The sequence below is a fragment of the Pseudorasbora parva genome, chromosome 14 (genome assembly GCF_024679245.1).
Source record: "Pseudorasbora parva isolate DD20220531a chromosome 14, ASM2467924v1, whole genome shotgun sequence".
NCBI classification, from domain to species: domain Eukaryota; kingdom Metazoa; phylum Chordata; class Actinopteri; order Cypriniformes; family Gobionidae; genus Pseudorasbora; species Pseudorasbora parva.
In genome coordinates this window covers 37,730,170-37,751,533 of record NC_090185.1, presented here as the reverse complement: position 1 = coordinate 37,751,533, position 21,364 = coordinate 37,730,170, and the positions used below count along the sequence as shown (strand labels likewise).

At 39.9% G+C, this 21,364-nt stretch overlaps 1 protein-coding gene across 2 annotated transcripts in view; it reads left to right on the top strand.

Moving 5' to 3' along the window:
- klc4 (kinesin light chain 4) overlaps window positions 1-21,364 on the top strand; it is a 73,321-nt gene that overhangs the window by 24,297 nt on the left and 27,660 nt on the right. For both annotated transcript variants that reach the window (XM_067416357.1, XM_067416358.1), the window contains exons 4-9: window positions 7,085-7,154; window positions 8,948-9,176; window positions 13,945-14,032; window positions 16,430-16,531; window positions 19,755-19,928; window positions 20,580-20,679. In XM_067416357.1, the coding sequence (XP_067272458.1) occupies window positions 7,085-7,154; window positions 8,948-9,176; window positions 13,945-14,032; window positions 16,430-16,531; window positions 19,755-19,928; window positions 20,580-20,679 (763 nt within the window). The remainder of the gene's footprint in view (window positions 1-7,084; window positions 7,155-8,947; window positions 9,177-13,944; window positions 14,033-16,429; window positions 16,532-19,754; window positions 19,929-20,579; window positions 20,680-21,364) is intronic.

Genomic DNA, 21,364 nt, shown 5'->3' with positions numbered 1-21,364 from the left:
CAGAACATGATTGGCTACTTGCGCGATGACGTACACCACAGAAACCCAGTCAGTGCTCAGCAGTAGTAGGCTGATAGATCCAACCTATTTTTTTACGGTCTATGGATCCAACGCGGCAAGTTTTAGCTACAAAAAGAGTTACCCTGACCACAACACAAATGTGACTGAACGAACTTCCACAAGTAAGGAGAAAGACTAACGTTAATTCAGTGGGGTGGAAGTGGTTCGGCGTGTCCCCCGCACTTTTAATAAAGTGTATTTTCATCCCCCGCACTTTTACTGGGTCTCACCGGTCCTAGTCGACCCGCTCCGAGCGGGATTCCAAACGGCGTTACCTGGAGCGAGGGCGGGCAATTTAACAGGGATGCTAAAGACCGCTTTCTCTAACCTCGGTTGATTGCGCGCTTCTTGAGGTCTATTCGTATCTAAATATGAGGAGGACGCTCTCTCACAGAAAGTCCAAAAGCGGATTCGTAGAACTAACGTTACTGTCACGCTGGAGCTGCAGCTGAAGGACGTTACATATACATACAAATCGTTATGAGCTGAAAGGTGACGATCGACAGTCAGACGATTGCGACAATATATGAAAGCAATGAAGGAGCATCATTAGCAACAAAACTGTTTTCAACACTGATAATAATCATAAATGTTTGTTGAGCATCAAATCCTAATATGAGAATGATGAGTGACACTGAAGACCGGAGTAATGATGATAAATTCAGCTTTGATCACAGAAATAAATGACACTTTACTATATATTCACGTAGTGAACAGATGATGTAGATCAGAATAATATTTCACTGTATTACGTTTTTTACTGCATTTTTAATTAAATAAATGCAGCATTAAATATATGCTATAGTTTTGCATAAATGGAAAATAGAGCGCTATGAATTGTTCTTCACTGAAATATAAAACTTAAAAGAAAATGCTCAATAAACTGCGTCTGCGGCATAGGAGCACTGTACGCTGTGAAGCAGATCCACCATCTGAAGAAGATCCATCCGCTAGAGTATTCTGAATATCTGAATCCTGGCTGAAGCACTTTTGTTTAATCTATATTAAGAATAATATAATCAGCCTATGTTATAGTTTAAACTTAAAAGATATTAATATTAATAAAGTGGGAGTCTTATGTTTATTTGATGTTGATTTCACATTTCTTTTTCATATAAAGGCTAAATACAAATAAAAGGTGAACATTAATTTATTTGTACTGGTTTTATTTCTAAAATATTATATTGTTTTATAGGAGGACTATTCATAGACTTGGCAAATTAATTTGTCAGAAGTTTGTAGGTACAGACATCCTTTGTGGCAGTTCTTAGTAGTTTTTCCTAAAGCTTTTATATAGTTCATATCGATATCGGAATTATATCGTATCGACCGAAATTAAGAAAAATATCGTGATATGAATTTTGGCCATATCGTCCAGCCCTAATGTGACAACGTATTACTTACACAAAAACTAGTAAATTACCTAATGGCCAAGACTCTCTCTCTCTCTCTCTCTCTCTCTCTCTCTCTCTCTCTCTCTCTCTCTCTCTCTCTCTCTCTCTCTCTCTCTCTCTCTCTCTTTCTCTCACCCTCACCCTCACCCTCACGCTCTGCGGTTAACGGTTTAAAATAAATGAACAAACTTTGAGTGCTGATCAAGAGTTTTGTGCAAGCAATTTAAGGTAGCGAGACTCGCGACTCTTGTCCCAAATATAGCAGGCTTCATTTAGGGATTGAAACAAATATTATTAAAGGAGTACTTCAGCGCTGGGAATATAAATCTGTATTTAAACTGGGTCATTAATGCTGTAGAAATGTGAAATATTTTTTAATTTAGTGCTTTCTAGATTGAGAAAAGACAGAAAACTTATTTTTGTCTCATGGAGATGAAAGACAACAATTCCCAGAATGCTTCGCTGCCCTATGAGGCCACTCCCAAAGCCACCGCTACTGAATCACCGCTACTGAATCACTTTCACTTTCCCACTACTACCGCATTTTCATAAAATCAGTTCAGTTAGAGAACAGACACTACAATTAAAAACTGAACGTGTCTGTTCAATGTGATTTAGCCGCTGAGAGAGTCTCACTCACGGCCCAAACGCTGCAGGAGTCAGATATATTGATGGATGAGCTCGTGATGAGAGCTGAGGTATGCGTCCTCGGCATAGATTCACAGCGCATGTTCAGTCTGCTGCATTTTTAGTTCATGGCTCTGAAAGCTTAAAGGGTTAGTTCACCTAAAAATGAAAATTATTTCATTAATTACTCACCCTCATGTCGTTGGACACCTGTAACACCTTCGTTCATCTTCAGAACACAAATGAAGATATTTTGGTTGAAAGCTGAGAAAGGCTTCAAAAAGGCCTCCATTGGCATTCAGTACATTTCCACTGACCCACTCAAGAGACCCATAAAGGCACTAAAGACTTCGTTACAAAGTCCATCTCGCTACAGTGGCTGTAGAATCATTTTACAATGCGACGAAAATAGTTATTGTGCGCACAAAAATCAAAATAACGATATAATCCACCAAATTATTGACGTGAACTTGACGCATGCGTGGGGGGGTTAGGTCTCTCTGTCGCCCTCACCCTCACGCTCTCTGCGCATAGCGGTTTAAATGAACAAACTTTGAGTGCTGATCAAGAGTTTTGTGCAAGTAATTTAAGGTTGCGACTCTTGTCCCAAATATAGCAGCCATATCACCCTGTAGCCCAAGACTGGTTTCCCACTGAAGCTAAGCAGGGCTGAGCCTGGTCAGCACCTGGATGGAAGACTAACTGGGAAAAACCAGGAGCTGCTGGTAGAGGTGTTAGTGAGGCCAGCAGGGGGCGCTCACCCTGTGGTCTGTGTGGATCCTAACACCCCAGTATAGTGATGGGGACACTATACTGACAAAGAGCACCGTCCTTCAGATGAGACGTTAAACTGAGGTCCTGACTCTCTGTGGTCATTAAAAATCCCAGGATGTTCTTCGATTAAGAGTAGGGGTGTAACCCCCGCATCCTGGAAAAATTCCCTCGATTGGCCCTTACCAATCATGGCCTCCTAATAATCCCCATCCACTGAATTGGCTCTATCAGCCTCTCTCCTCTCCACCTATCGCTGGTGTGTGGTGAGCGCACTGGCGCCGTTGTACTGTGGCTGCCGTCGCATCATCCAAGTGGAGCTGCACACTGGTGGTGGTTGAGGAGAGACCCCTGACATGAGTGTGAAGCGCTTTGGGTGTACAGTAGTACATTTACATTTATGCATTTGGCAGACGCTTTTATCCAAAGCGACTTACATTGCAATTGAAAGCATGTGATGCATAAATACATATGAATAAATGCATATGAAAGCGCTACATAAATGCCTCATTCATTCATTCATTCATTCATTCATTCATTCATTCATTCATTCATTCATTCATTCATTCATTCATTCAGGTACCCATCCTCTGATGGCTACTTCCAGCAGGATAATGCACCATTTCACAAAGCTTAAATCATTTCAAATTGGTTAACATGAAAATGAGTTGACTGTACTAAAATGGCCGCCACAGTCACCAGATCTCAACCCAATAGAGCATCTTTGGGATGTGGTGCAACGGGAGCTTCGTGCCCTGGATGTGCATCCCACAAATCTCCATCAACTGCAAGATGCTCTCCTATCAATATGGGCCAAAATTTCTAAAGAATGCTTTCAGCACCTCTTGTTGATCAATGCCACGTAGAATGAAGGCAGTTCTGAAGACGAAAGGCGGTCAAACACAGTATTAGTATGGGGTTCCTAATAATCATTTAGGTGGGTGTATGTCGGACCCGTGCTGACAAAATTAGTGGGAATGTGTACGAGCTACAGCAAAAAAAAATTAAAAATGTTTTCACAAAAGTTCATTAAGCCCTCGTCTAAAGATTCCAATGCAAAATCAAAAAGCAATTAAACATCTAGAAGTGTCTTTATTTGTATGTTTTTGGAGAGGAGTGCCTTTCCTTTCCTTTGTCTATGAGAACGCCCTTGGCTTGGCTTGCTCAGTTTGATTTTGATCTAAGTTATTCAACTAAATATGCAAATAAAATTATTTTATTAGGTCTTAATTCATTCTATAAACTATAATACTGATCTGCCAACATTGTCGCTCTATGATAAATTAAAATAAGCTGATAACATCACTGTTTTCTCCAGAACGACTGTACAGCCAAATCTAATTTTGTTGCAATATTGTAATTAAGAACTTGATTTATATTGCGCTTTTACAATGACGATTGTTTTAAAGCAGCTTCAGTGTTAAACAGGACAATATTGCAGCAAGATTTGATTCGGCTGTACAGTCGTTCTGGAGAAAACAGTGATGTTATCAGCTTGACTTGACTATGAAAGATGACGTTTTTCTCTGATCGCTTTTTGACGCCTGGGCTTTCTCTCAGCTCAAGTTTGGTGTCGTTTTAAAGTGCAGCATTTTAACTTTGTAAATATTCATAGCAAATTCTCGATGAGTCTGAACCATAGACTGTAAAAGTATATGGACATAGCATCCGTGACGCCACCCATAGGATTCTGAAGTGCAGTTTTGAAGAGTAAAGTAGAGACGAGCCGTCGCCATCTTGGCAGCGCGTCATCGCGAGTCACGCCTGGATAACAGAAAATGGGCAAAGAGGTGGGATGTGTGTGGAGCTTATGTGACGCAATGACTAACAGACAACGGATAAATGGCTATCCACCTGTCACTCAAAGTAACCACGCCCTTTATTATGCAGAACTTTAAGGCTTAATAAAATGTAAACGAATGAGAAATGAAAAATTCACCCTCCTCACAGATGTCATGAAGGGCAAAATTAGTCGTATAGACCAAAACCACAATTTGTACCAGGCTATAAACATGTTTTTTTTTCTGCTGTAAAGTTGGGCCTAAAGTCGGCTGTTGCCATCTTCACTCCCGGATAACACAAAATGGGCAAAGAGGCGTCCTGTCCTGGAGCATGTCCCAAGTGGCCAGTCGAGGAATTGCAGTTTAAGTCACTTTCGTATTAAACTGGGGGAGGAGCCGCTTGGTCTGAACCAATGAAATGTGATTTTCAAACTCTTGCGCTGACTAACAGATCCGAATCACTCGCACAAAGACTCAGACAGTGCACGTTCCTGATACACACACAAACAGAATTACAGTTTTTAAAAATATCTGTCTTGGCGAGTTATCACGCAAACATTATCTGTTATGTCTAATGTGAACTGTTGGGGACAAAACATCTCATGTGTAACCAACCGGCAACCTCCCGCAATCTCTCTTGAAGCCAATACTGAAGTGACTTAAACTGCAATTCCTCAACTGGCCACTAGGGACAGGCTTCAGAAGGAGCAGAAACACATTTACACTGGAATTGACTGTGGTCAGGCGGGCGTGGTTTCAGCAAACAGACACTTCAGCTCCACCCACACGGGACGCCTCTTTGCCCATTTTCTGTTATACGGGAGTGAATATGGCAACAGCCGACTTTAGGCTTAAAAAATGCTCTTCAGAAACCCACAGGTTTTTTAATTGGGAATGTGAAAATAACAAGAACCATTTTAGAAAATGTGCTCATTGCCACTCATTTTGCGCAACCTGGGGGAGGTGGAGGGGTTCAGAGGACTAGCTTACAGCAAACACTGAACCAGAGGCCCCGTCCACACGGAGACGCGTTTCGCTGTATACGTATACATTTTGTACCATATCAGCGTTTCGTCCACACGGATCCAGCGTTTTAGAAGCATGCATCTGATGTTTTTCGAAACCGGGTCCCAAAGCGGATAAATCTGAAAACGATCATCTTCCGTTTTCGTGTGTACAGCCAATCCGTATATTTTCTGAAACGGTGATGTCCTCACACTACGTCCGGCACAGGGAAAGAGGTAAGGGATACAACTACGGGCACGGGGCATGCGCACATCAATATCGCGTCATTTAATTACCGTATCTGCATTATTGTACGGGTATGTTTTGGGTTGGGGTAGGTGTATAATAAAACACTTCTGTTAAGTAGCAAATGTATTTATTGTTATTTTATTGTGAGATTTTGCCTCACCTCCGACCACTGCTATACCCCTGCTAGCCACAACTCTTCTTCTCCGTTTTTAGTGTATTTCTGTGGCAGAATTACAGCGCCACACACTGGCCTGGCATGCAAACTACATCGTTTTTAGTCCGTTTTTGTAATCTCGTGTGGACGCAGATATTTCTTGAAACGAGGGAAAAAAAAGATCGGATTGGGAAAGCGCTGGCTTCGTGTGGACATGGCCAGATATAACTAAATGTTGAGCAAGCAATCTCATTAAGGACCTATCAGCCTGCACCCTAGATAAGAAAAGAGGGCACAATTTACAGTGTGAAAGGTTCATGGTGATGGGTTCAACTTTCCTGCATTTTTGGGAAATTTAAATGGACTTGTGTGAGACATGTGCACCGGTTATGATCTTGTGTTAATTTTTATACATTTATATGTTCTTTACCAAATTAAAATTTTAATTACAAAGCTTTTGTTTCAAGAAAGCATGACTAACATTTTAAGTGGACTTATAAATGGAAAAAAGGGGAACTTTTCTGTCTTAAATCTCCTCTGCGGTTGTAGCCTGCCTTTTCCTTGGAGACGAGCCATGTCCTTCTTCCTGTAAGTGCAGCCAGCATTGATTTATTTGCCTTGTTTTGCTGGATGGAGATGTTATGAAGCAGACGTGCCTCGCCGTTACCGTGTGATGAATAACTAAACCGTATTCCCTGGCAAACAGGACGTCCCCTTCTTTACTGCAGACCCATGTTTTTCATTTTTCTCTTTGTGCTGTGGGAGGATTTAACGACATTATCTGTTTAAATGACAGTTGCCTCCGGCTTGCCATTTATATTTCATGAAAAGATGTTTCATGCTGTTATTTCCTGAATTAATGGACCCATTAACATTAGGGCTATAAAGACAGTCATCCATGGACCGAGACGCAACTAACTATTGAAATTCACTGTCAAATATACATTATAAGACACCACAGACTGATTATAAATAATCATTATGCCAAATTAAATATTTGAATGGTTTCAAACTGTAACTTTTTTTCTTGGGTTTTGTTTTAGGAAGAGAAAAATAATGAGACTCCCAAAGATGCCCTGGATGACTTGTTTCCCAATGATGAAGATTACCCGGGTAAGGAAATGACATGGCGTAGTCCTTACATTACATGTATTTTATGGATATATTTTGATAGATATTATTGCTCATGGGTTGATTTTGGCTGTTGTTATCATGACATTAATGGGCTATATGTATTAATGCTTGTCAGTCGTGGGTACCACATTCGGCACGACCGATACTCTGTATAATCTCATGGCCTTCTGCAAAGCTTGCACTATTACAGACGCCATTGCGTCCTACTACCCAACAGTCAATGCGGCGTTATATTACCAAAGTGTGGACTCACAAGAACCACAAGAGTGGCATTTTGGACAGGGCTGGAGAAACCATACAATCCATTTTTCCCTTATTAACAGTAGCTATGTTTCCATCCACCTATTTTTATGCACATGATTTGGGATGTCACATTAAAAAAAGCACTGATTGAAATGCCAAGATGCACATAAGTCATAATTCTTAAAATGTAAGTTAACTTTTTTGTCCTTAAAGGCAATTCTTTGTGCAGACAGCAGCAGACATACATGTTTGTATAGCAACACAATACACATCGGATAACACACATTTATATCAGATCATTTAAAAACATAATAGCAGCAGGTATGAAAGAGTTTTTGTGTCTATGCACATATTTGCTTAATTGATGAATAATAAACTACGATGGAAACACATTTACTGAATAAATCCCTCGATGATCAAAAAAAAAAAAAACAGGTGACTTTGCCTCAATAGAGGCTGTGATTGGATAACTGTACTAACCAGCGGACCAGTCTCAAATGTTGGTTTGGTAGTTCTGAAACACCGGAGTCAGTCTGTCATCAGGATGAATTCCCTCCCAGTCGATTGCGTTCCCAAACATCAGGCCTCCGCCTCTGGACGCAAGATAACCTGACGGTGTTTGTTAATGCATTTCGTCTGTCGTACAGAGAAATTTATGATCCACGCAAAAATAGCGGCTTTCCCGATTGCTTTGACAATTTGTATTACTAATATTGGGCTCTAATTTCTCAGGAAGTGTTGTTTTTGTTCTCTTAAAGGGATACTCCAAGGTTTTTTCATATTAAACTTTTATTCCCTTAACTAAGACAACTTGATACATCCCTCTCTCGTCTCAGTCCGTGCTCTTAATCTCTCTGACCAGCGGTGACGATCTGATAGCATTTAGCTTAGCCCACTAAGCCCAGTTCATTCACTATGGTACCAAACAGAGATAATGTTAGAAGTGACCAAACCAAACCAAGACCAAACCAAAGATTCGAACGGCTATGAATCAGCGTATTGATTCATGATTCGGATCGCGTGTCAAACTGCTGAAATGACATTGGCGATCCGAATCATGAATCAATACGCTGATTCATAGCCGTTTTAATCTTTATTTGAGGATTGAAAACAAACGCAGAAGAGAAGACAATGCTGAATAAAGTCGTAGTTTTTGTTATTTTTTGACCCAAATGTATTTCCGACGCTTCAAGAGACTCTAATTAACCCACTGATGTCTCATATGGACTACTGTGATGATGTTTTTATTCCCGTTCTGGACATGGACAGTATAGTGTGCATACACTTGCATACGCTCTCGGACTAAATATAAAATATCTTAAACTGTGTGTGAAGATGAACGGAGGTCTTACGGGTGTGGAACGACATTAGGGGGAGGAGTTAATGACAGACAATTCATTTTTGGGTGAACTAACCCTTTAAGGGAATAACAGTTTAATATGAAAAAAACTTGGAGTATCCCTTTAAACACATTGGATTTGTGCATAAGTTAAATTCCCAGCAATCCTTTCTCTCTGTCGCCCCTTCAGTCTCACACCAGCACAACAGCGCGGCGGTGGCTGCGGCGCAGCAGGGTGGCTATGAGATCCCAGCCCGCCTCAGGACGCTCCATAACCTGGTGATCCAGTACGCAGCTCAGGGCCGCTACGAGGTGGCCGTGCCTCTCTGCAAACAGGCCCTGGAGGACCTGGAGAAAACCTCGGGACACGACCATCCCGATGTGGCCACCATGCTCAACATCCTGGCTCTGGTCTACAGGTGTGTGTTTGCTCCTGTTGAAGCAGGTTTCGTTCATTGGGTGCGTTTACATGCACGTTCTTAAGCCGATTACGCCTAATAAGCCGACAATGAACGTGGTCATGTAAACGCGCTAACCCGTTTTCTTTTATCGGAGTAAGTTCATAAACGGCGTAAGCATAAACCGGTCGGGACAGGGAGTTTTTTGCCTCTTACCCCGATTTTGCACAGCATGTAAACGCATTAACCTGCTTTCTGTCGGCTTATTGAAGAGCGCATGTGTGATAGGTGACAAAAACGCAAACTTAGAGCAGATTTAAACACATCCAAACACATATATCACAAACGCAGACTCTTTTAAGACCCAGAAAATTGTAAAGATGTGTTCTTCTCATCTCATGCAGCAGAAGTAGAAGAGGTTCAGTCAAAACGCTGCATCTGGAGCTGATGAGGGATAATATGAGCCGTAAGTCTCCCAATGACACGGTTTATTAACATCACAACTGACGAGTCAGATACGGACATTATTCTTTTTAACGTCACTACAAGGAAATAACCCGGTTTATTAATAAAGTCATGTAAACGCGGTTTACTTGCGTTGTCAGTGTACTGGTTTGCATTTAGACGGGGAAAACTGGTTATTTCAATCAGCTCATTTTGTGAGTTATCAGCTTACTGGTGTGCATGTAAACGCACCCACTTTTTACTCACCCGCATGTCATTCGAAACCTGTATGTTCTTAGTTACACAAACACAAACAGTAAAAATTTAAGTAAATGGCCACTTTTAAGAATCGCACAGGACAAAAAAGCCTCATTAAAATGTCCAACATGGCTAGACAGGGTGTCCGCGGGGTTTTAAAAAGTATTAAAAAGTGATAAATCAAAATTGTCAAATTCAAGGCCATTAAAAGTGTTAGATGTGGTCTCAGAGGTATTATTTTTTTCCAAATTATGTATTATTTTTTCAGACTATCAGGTGTCCTATTCTGATTGAAATTCTATCTGCGTTCGCGTTAGTTCGTTTAGATATGGGCTTCAGCATATCTGGGCACATAATCAAAGATCTTTTGTTTCCGTCTCGGCGTATGTTTGATGCTGACGGCATATTCAGCGGTCGTTCGGCATCATCTCAGAGCACAGCGCGCTCAACAGAAGGGGCTGGCTTTCGTTTTATTTTAGACTTGCTTTAAGGCATATCTTCAACGACTATCCTCATAAGAGCAATCTTAAATGATTTATATAAAGTCTAAAATGAACAAAAAGAGTTGTGAGAGAATGAGGCGCGATCCATAGACAGTATATAAACAGTGAGATCCGCGTGTCTGTCTGCTCTTAAAGGGACAGCAGCCAATAAAGCTTCCTGTCAGTAAAGTTAAAGAGCAAAGGGAACAGAGAAAATGACTCGCTGCTCTTGACTAAATAACTTTTGTAGCTTTAATGAGGATTAACTATTTAATTTATAGTTAATGCAGTGCAGACTGCATATAACTTTGATAACTTTATTAAATTTCTGTATATTTCCTAAATGTTAAGACAGGAAGGGCAGGAGTAAACATGACATTAATTATGGGTTTATGTTAGCATTGTTTTAAGTTTACCTAAATTAAAAACTGTTATATTTTTGAAGCCTAATAATAAATTAAAAAAAACAATCAGTAGCTGTATTCTAAAATCAGTAATACTAGCCTTCATTCATAAAAAGATGCCATTTAAACAAGTATTTAAAATATACTGTCTTTATGTTGTTTCTACATTAATTTGATTAACTGAAATTATTATATTAAAACATATATTAAAAACTTACAAAAACAATTCTTTTTTTATTGCGATTAATCACAGAAAAAATGTGCTTAATCTAGTTAAAGTTTTTAATCGATTGACAGCACTAGTTTTTAGTATTTTGTTTAATTCAACAACTTATCACAGTTATAGAAATGTAATATTTGGCTCAGGTTTTGTTGTTGGAAAAAAACACTAAATAATTTAATTGCTGAATTACCAATTATTAATGTAAATCAGATGTGTATGCAGTAATGCTTCTCCTTAACCAACCTTTGTGAATGTTGCGATCTATTTTACTGTGTCTGAATGATAACTTATAACAGATTTCCTCCTGCTGTCGATTCTAAATCTATTTTTTTTTTTTGTATGTTATATATGTCAAAATCTGTGAATAATAGAAAGGTCGCTGATTAACACTTGCAATTCAGTGTCGTGATGGTTTTAAAAAATATTCTTAAGGTAGTATAAAAGGTATTAAAAAGTAGTAAATTTAACTTGAGGATTGCTGTATATACCCTGCTAGAGCAGATCTGTCATGAACAAATAATGACTTTAGTTACTTCTGAAAGCTTGTGTTTTGTACCGCCTTCACGTGCTATCGGAAGTTTCCTACTTCCCACTTCAGAAGTCGTGATTTCAAGCTTGTTGTGTTCAGGCGCTTTGTTGTCGGAAAGAATGGAGGACGCCAGGTTCATACTTTTGTGCGTCTTTGGAAAATGTTATTTTAACACTATAACCATTTCAGTCATTTCCCGGTCCCAGAAAATCATAGAATCACTGGCAAGCACAGCAGCACAACACGAAAGCATATCGTTTATAACCACATTCACGATAAAGGCATAATGTAGACAAGATAAGGCTGCTTAAAGACTAAAATGGTAATAGTTTTCAGCCATATGATCCTATTGTATATCTACTTTTACCGCATTATCTAGATAGTCAGCTTGCTCGTTCTGGAATGATGGTCAACTACATGCGATTTTTGATGTGTTTAAAATACACAATATCCTTCAAATGATTATTAATTAATGTAAATATGTACTACTCTAATGACAAGATAAGACAATTGTTGCAGAAAAAAAACTAATAAAACACCTGCCACAGCAGAAATTCGTCTGCCATCCGCCATTTTTAACGGTTATGCCACGCTCATCTCTCTATCCAAACTATTTCCGAACTTCCCAGTGGTAAACATGACATCAGAAGGGCGTTCGTTCATGTGCAGTTTTTACCTCAAAACTCGTATTTACGATAATTCTGAGCACGTGAAGGCAGCATTAGTGCTCAACTCGTGTGTACAACTATAGACAGGTGTGACGCCACTTTGAGGACCAATCAACTGGTTCCCTCAACACAAACCCAAAAGGATTTTCCCAAAGGCTTTTGGGTTATCTCTAAAAAAATAAAAAACAAGCTCTGTGAACAACAAAAGTTTATGATACTTTCTCCATCAAGATAATTATCACAGACGATTTTGAGATGAATAATTTTTTGTAATTTTGACGCCTGAATGCAGTAGCCAAAAGTAAACGGATAAAGTTAGGCTATAAACGGACTACACCACGGTCGCTCGACTTCAACGTCACCATCGCTAATCTCCCAGCAATTCGCTCAGTTTTTATCTCAAAACATTTTCCCAGAGCGTTTGAGTTAGACTAGATTATAAGAGCACAATTATGAGCATAATAAGGCTGTAAAAGCGGACTGAGTTTACCCGTTCGGCGTGATGACGGTTAATCTCCTCGACGGTCTCTGTAGTCCCATTAGCTACTTGTTAGCAACCGCCTTTTCCAAGACACATAACAGCTTCAAAAACAGCACAAGTGGGGTAATACTGATGTATTTTATGTCATAGAATAAAATGTGTTTTGAGTTTGTTTTCACCACAGGCCTTATTTCAGCCATTTAAACAAAATCCCATTCAAACAAACCATTGACTTTGGGACGAGGGAACCGGAAGTGCTAAAATGCTAACTAGCTTCCGCGTATGGCCTACAAAGTGATGTCACACCTGCACCCCTCTACTGTGACACTTTTAAGGCCCCGATATATTTCAAGTGAAATCGAAGAACAAACTGGTGTGATGACATTTTGTACAAAATCAGGCCAAAACTATTTTTTTTAGGGAGTTCAAAAACAGCTTGACCGAGTGTGTGGTAAACACATTTAAACTAATGTTGGTGTGTGGCGATGATAGGTGTGTGTGGCTCTGCCTGCTTTGCCTTGTAAATCTTCTCCAGTTTATTTCTTCTGCTGTCGAGCTCAGACGTCCACAAGTAAGGACATGAACACACTGGAGAGCCGCTTTACATTTTAATAAAGTTGAATTTCTAATTGAAAGCGACACTGACACAGTTTTTCATGCTCAATACTGTAAAGGTGCTTGTTGTAAAGCAATCTATTGAATAAAGCGCTATGTAAATAAACGTGACGTGACTGGAGTGCCGAAATGCTGAGCTCATCCACATCACTATAATCAGATGCCACTCATTTTTGATGTGTGCTTAGTTTGTTGTTGAGCAAAGCGCACAGCACATATTTGCACATTCATATTTGCATATTCATATTGAAGTTCCAGTATTTGTAACCACATGGACAAAGCAACCAGGGCATTTATTTCAAAGTTTGTCCTTTGGTGTTGCAAAGAAGAAATAAAGTATTTTTGGGAGGTTTGGAACGACATGATTGTGAAGAATTGAGGACAGAACTTTCTTTCTTTAACCTGCAAGACTCCCTTGGTCAAACTATTTTCAATTGGTTAACCAGCTTCTTCAACTCAGCAGAGGATGTAGTCAAGCATTCAATCACTCAATCGGTCTATACATTTCAAATTATTTCAGTTTTTTTATGTATCTTTTGTTTTTACTTCCTCTGTCAATTCTATTAGCCATTTTTGCTAATTTGGCATGGAAAACGGATAAATAATATTTTATCAAAAGAAGATTGCCCACTGAAATAAGCCTTTTGAAATAAGACTTTATTGTCTTTCTTTTCACTCTTTTCAGGGACCAGAATAAATACAAAGAAGCGGCCCATCTCCTCAATGATGCCCTGTCAATCAGAGAAAAGACCCTGGGCAATGACCACCCAGCGGTAAGTAACACAAGACACCAGTATACCAGTGCTGGGAAAGCACTTTTAAAAGTAATGTGTTACAATATTTGGTTACTCCATAAAAAAGTGACTTACTGTGTTGAAGAAGAAGGATAGGACACAGGAGAAGAAAGTTCAACACTAACTTCAGCAATAAAAACAAAAAAATTAAGCACAAATGTGGCTTTGTTTATTAGTACAGTTGAATTGGATCATCGAGGGTCAGCAGCTGCAAAACATTGATTAATAAAATTAGATTAAATAAAGTATATTTGTGTCATTTTAACAATTTAATATTCTGTTTGGCTTTCACAGTTTTTATTGATTGAGGAATACTGAATGTGTTTTTGTGCAAGTGAGAAAGGCCTGCTTCACATTCAATAACCATCATTTTCACACACACACACGTTTGTTTTTGTGACATATGGGGACTCTCCATAGGCGTAATGGTTTTTATACTGTACAAACCTTATTTTCTATCCCCCTACACTGCCCCTGCCCATAAACCTACCCACACACACACACACACACACACACACACACACACACACACACACACACACACACACACTGCCCCTAAACCTACCCATCACAGGAAACATTCTGCATTTTACTTTCTAAAAAAAAACTCATCCTGTATGGATAAGTGGGGACATGGGTAATGTCCTCATATTTCCCCCTCTCCTTGTAATACCTGTGTCATACCCATGTCATTATACACATTTGTGTCCTCATATGTCACAAAAACAAGCCCACAGATACACACACACACACACACACACACGCCTCTACACTTAAGGCAAGGCAAGGCAAGTTTATTTGTATAGCACATTTCATACCCAATGGCAATTCAAGGTGCTTTATATAGAAGTTCATTAAAATAGTGGCAACATATGCATGAGAAAAATGAATACCATATGGACAAATAAAAAAAATAAAAAACAAGGATAGCTAAAACAGTTGTAAAGATAATAATACAAATAAAAAAACGTACTCATGATTTCTTTTAACATGGAGAACTGTCAGTCAATAAATTATGGGAAAACAAAGTCATTTTGTGTTTATTTTGTTAAAAAAAATTGAAAGTTTTGCCATATTTACTAATTACTTAAAAAAGTAATCGGATTACATAAATCGCATTACTTTCCCCCTGTATATTTTCAGAATGTTTTTTAAATGTTTATAAATGTTTTAAACTACTTGTTTCTGAATGTTCAGAGATGCACTGTTGTCACGATACTGGAATTTCTAACTTCGATACGATACCTGTAAAGTGTCGATATTCGACACCATTTTCGATACCACAGGGGACAATCGCTGCATATACTGTCAAATAGATATTCAAAAATGTCTTCTGAAGAGATCACGTTATATGATAAAGCTTTTAAGCTTTTTTTTCATATATAAACATTCATCAATTACCATTACAATTATCTCACAAATATTTGCTAACTCAATGTATTTTTTCCAATGGGGTAATTTTGTTGCAACAGCTCACACACACAACACAAAGACTCTTGATTTCAAATAGTAAATTGATTGAAAAAAGACGAGTAAACTCATAAGATCAAATAAACAAATTAATAACAATAGCACAACTAAATACAATAGAATAAATATAAAAATGATATAGACGGCTTTATTTCTCATGTAGGTCTAACAGTATTCAGGTAAGAAACTGAATTAATAAAAAAACAAAGTGATCAAATGTAAAATGACTTTGGATGATCTTCATTGTAAAAACTGAAATACAGATTAATCCATTAAAGTTAATCAGTCAACAGCAGTGAGTGATCGTTTGTCTTTTTGTAGTCTAAATAACTGCTGTCCCTTTAAGACCTGACACACACATGGATCCAAAATACTGTTCCTGTTACTCTTTCTTCCTGAAATGTTACGACTGTGTTTACGTTGGGCATTGTGACATTATTTTTGAGTGTATTTGAACATTAATAAGCTGGGAAAGGACAACACTATTCAGAAGTAACGTTTGCATAATGTTCTCAAAATTATAAAATGTTCCCTAAATGTTCTGATAATTAAAATAAACTAGTGCTGTCAAATCGATTAATCGTGATTAATCACATCTGACATAAAAGTATTTTTTTTTGTTGACAAATTCTACTGTTATTGTGTCACGGACTGTAGTTTTAAGAGTTTTTAGGCAAGAATGAAGTTATTTAGACTTATCTTATGTAAACCAAAACTTTTATGCCAGATGCAATTAATCACAATTATTCGATTTGACGGCACAAAAAAAAACATTGGACATGTTGAGCATTCAAATACCATTCAAAAATAACGTTTTCATAACCTAATGGGAATGTTAGCAAAACATTCTTAGAGCATATTTTTGGCAGCTGGGTAATCAGTGTCTGTATTTCGTGACTAATCCAGGTGGCGGCCACCCTCAACAACCTGGCGGTCTTGTATGGAAAGAGAGGAAAATACAAGGAAGCAGAACCACTGTGCAAGAGAGCCTTGGAGATCAGAGAGAAGGTACTGTCACAAATGCTTTGCCTGTTTGTTGTGTTTCAAAAGCCCCTTTTGTCTCTTGATTAATATGATATTTAAATAAACATGTCTTCTCTGACTTGTTAGTCATATTGTAAAGGCCCCAATGAGTAAACACAACAAAAATGACAGCGGTGAGAAAACAGCATCTGATCTGAGCGATGTGGAAGTTTACACTACAGTCATGTCACGTTATTTAATATACCACTTTATTCAATGTGTTGCTTAAAAGCAGCAGTTTTACAATATTAAACATGAAAAAACAGTGTTAGATACTACTATAACAACTAGTACAACAGTTTCTAATTTAAAGCAGCTCTCCATTGTGTTCATGTTTTTACTCGCGTCTGATGAACCGGGGGACAGAACTCCATCAAAGAAGGTGGAGCCTCAAAAGCCACACCCACCTATTACATCAGCATACTCAGAGCCACACCCACCTATTACATCAGCATACTCAGAGCCACACCCACCTATCACATCAGCATACTCAGAGCCACACCCACCCATTACATCAGCATACTCAGAGCCACACCCACCTATCACATCAACATACTCAGAGCCACACCCACCTATCACATCAGCATACTCAGAGCCACACCCACCTATCACATCAGCATACTCAGAGCCACACCCACCTATCACATCAGCATACTCAGAGCCACACCCACCTATTACATCAGCATACTCAGAGCCACACCCACCTATCACATCAGCCTACTCAGAGCCACACCCACCTATCACATCAACATACTCAGAGCAACACCCACCTATCACATCAGCATACTCAGAGCCACACCCACCTATCACATCAGCATACTCAGAGCCACACCCACCTATCACATCAGCATACTCAGAGCCACACCCACCTATCACATCAGCATACTCAGAGCCACACCCACCTATCACATCAGCATACTCAGAGCCACACCCACCTATCACATCAGCATACTCAGAGCCACACCCACCTATCACATCAGCATACTCAGAGCCTAACCCACCTATCACATCAGCATACTCAGAGCCACACCCACCTATTAGATCAGCATACTCAGAGCCACACCCACCTATTAGATCAGAAGACTCAAAGCCACACCCACCTATTACATCAGCATACTCAGAGCCACACCCAACTATTACATCAGCATACTCAGAGCCACACCCACCTATTACATCAGCATAATCAGAGCCACACCCACCTATCACATCAGCATACTCAGAGCCACACCCACCTATCACATCAGCATACTCAGAGCCACACCCACCTATCACATCAGCATACTCAGAGCCACACCCACCTATCACATCAGCATACTCAGAGCCACACCCACCTATCACATCAGCATACTCAGAGCCACACCCACCTATCACATCAGTATACTCAGAGCCACACCCACCTATCACATCAGCATACTCAGAGCCACACCCACCTATCACATCAGCATACTCAGAGCCTAACCCACCTATCACATCAACATACTCAGAGCCACACCCACCTATCACATCAGCATACTCAGAGCCACACCCACCTATCACATCAGCATACTCAGAGCCTAACCCACCTATCACATCAGCATACTCAGAGCCACACCCACCTATTAGATCAGCATACTCAGAGCCACACCCACCTATTAGATCAGAATACTCAAAGCCACACCCACCTATTACATCAGCATACTCAGAGCCACACCCACCTATCACATCAGCATACTCAGAGCCACACCCACCTATCACATCAGCATACTCAGAGCCACACCCACCTATTAGATCAGAATACTCAAAGCCACACCCACATATTACATCAGTATACTCAGAGCCACACCCACCTATTACATCAGCATACTCAGAGCCACACCCACCTATTACATCAGCATACTCAGAGCCACACCCACCTATTACATCAGCATACTCAGAGCCACACCCACCTATCACATCAGCATACGCAACAACGATATGCCATTTGACCCATCACCTCACCGCTACTGCGACTTTTGTTGATGCCTCTCGTAGCCCAGTAAGAGTGAGCGTTGCAGGAGTAGCTATGGATCCAGTAAAATTAAAGTTGGTGAGTGGACGGAGTATATAAAATTGAATACAGAATACAAAACAAAATACAGGATTCTCCACTCGGCCCTCCTCAGGGGGAAAGCAGAGGAGCGCTATTGTTTCCTGGATCAGAGCAGCTTCCTCCATCTCTGGTCCATCATCTCAGGGCTGCTTCAGTGTTTTTTTTTTTTAGGGTTTAGCGGTCCGGACAGGCTGTCGCCTTCCTGAGGGTGGCTCAGGGCTGATGGGATGTCGCCGGTCTTCCCGGAGCAGATGCAGCCGCAAGATGTGCTTTATGGCCTCTGTCTGCTTCTGGACTGCTGGGCAAAGTCCTCCACAGTGTCGCCAAAGAGGTCGGCCATGAGATGGGGGCGTCGAGAAAGCGAACTTTGTCGGGGTCCTTTATCTCAGCTCAGATCTCCCAGAGTGCTAACCAGACCCGCGGCTCTACTATGAGAAGCGGTGGGGGGCTGGGTAGCAGCTTAGAGGGGACCCATGCCTACGTATTAAAGAAGGAGAGTCGCAATCCCAATGCCAATATGGACATTCCCTCGCAGTGAGAGCATGCACCATCCCTCAGCATGCTGTCTGCCCAGGCATAGATGAACAGAGATCTTGGAAAAGACGCTGAACGCCCATGGGGTCTTTTAGGGAACTGCTTTTTTAGACGAAACGGATTCAGACATTTCTGGAATGCGCCTTCACACCAGCAGGGATGTCCCTCAACAAGTTGCAAGCAAAATACCAATTAAAATAGCTGTTTTCGGGGGGAGTTCTCCAGATAGCCGTTAGAATTGTGTTTGCTCTCTCTAGAAATCCTCTTTCTATTAAAGGAAGATTGGATTTGAGAGATTGCTATGCAACCACTCGGCTCTAAAGCAAAATATGAATGAAGTGAGTAATGCAGTCCTATTTATACCCGTGTGACTCGGCATGCAAATCTCACTGACCAATGTCCATTGGCTCATTTTGTTACCACTTGAAGGTAATTGGGCTCCCAGGCGAGACCCCATGATGACTGAATGGGAACAATGGGAGTTCAGAGATGTCTACCTTTTTTGGAAAGTCAAGCTGCTTCAAACTTCCAAAACAAACTTCCTTCCTTTGATTTCGCTTTAAGTTTATCAGGCATTTCATTATTTCCCTCTCTGTCATTGCTCAGGTGTTGGGACGGGACCATCCGGACGTGGCCAAGCAGCTGAATAATCTGGCCCTGCTCTGCCAGAATCAGGGGAAGTATGAGGAGGTGGAGTATTATTACTGCAGGGCTCTGGACATCTACGAGAAAAGACTCGGACCCGATGACCCAAATGTTGCCAAGACCAAAAACAACCTGGTGAATATAATCAGCACTCATCTTGATAATAAAACAGCCTCATCTATTGTTTGGAGATCCACAAAAAATGCTCTTTGCACTGCAAAAACTAATTTAGTCTTGTTTCTAGTCTAAATATCTAATAAATCTTAAATCTAGATGCATTGTAAAACGACTTGTTTTTTTTGTTTTGTTGGAAATAAACTCAAAATGAAGTGAGTTTTGCTTAAAACAGGCAAAATGATCTGCCAATGGGGTGAGAAAAATAATTTTGTTTCTTTTCTGATTGAAATCTTGTTTCTTGTTTCCGTCCCAAACAGAAATACGATTATTTTTCTCACCCCATTGGCAGATCATTTTGCCAGTTTTAGGCACTTCATTTGGATATTTTTCCCCAGAAAACAAGAAAAAATATCTTATATCGTTTAAATTATCTAGTAAATGCATCTGATTTAACAATATTTAGATATTTGGACTGGATACAAGAAAAAATGCTAAATAAGAAGAGCATTTTTTGCAGTGTGAAACACTAGTTTTACATCCAGTTCAAACTACTCGCACTACACTGTGTGTATTATATACCTACACACTACCGATTAAACGTTTGGGCTCTGTAAGATCCTTCAAGCATCATTCATAATACATTTTAAGTGTGTTTTATTTCCCTTGCAGGCTTCATGCTATCTGAAACAGGGCAAGTACAAGGAAGCTGAGATTCTGTACAAAGAGATCCTGACGCGCGCCCATGAGAAAGAGTTCGGCTCTGTAGATGGTACGATCATTGCTTGATCATGGCACTTCATTATTCATTAGCTGACAGACTCTGCATGCTTTCTTACAAAAGTCTGGCGGCTTTATTAACCGAACGATTGTCATTGCTGAAGGATAGCACCTTCTGCACACCTGACCTGGCCATTCACACAAATCCAGCAACAAGCACAACCAATAAAACATTTCTTTTAGTAGCATGGACGTATAGGATTCATTCACACTTCTTACAGGAGACACCGGGGTTGGGGAGTAAAATGTTATGAGTATCTGTCCTGCCATATATGTATGTTTCTCTGTGAAGATGAATTGTCTTTTAAATATAAACGCTATATTAGTGAACCGCTTGCCTGTGCCAAGCAACATACTCACTGTGAGCGTCTCAAAAATAAATGTGAAAGCAGAAGTGCGAAGACATTAGTGTTACGAGCGTCTCAACAGGTGGTTTGTATCTGTGATTTCCCTCTCGTTTGCATCTTGGAAGGTTTCGATCTCTCTGTTGTAAACGTGTCATTTGTTCTGTCACTCTTTTCTTCTATCATTTATTGTCATTTTTTATGTTTTTTGTGTAAAAGATCTCTTCAGAACAGGCCAATTTGTCTATTGTTTGATTTGAATCATTTTCATGTTGATTTTGCACTTCATTCCAATAAATCCACTTGATAATTTTTTCTTGATTTCTCTATATC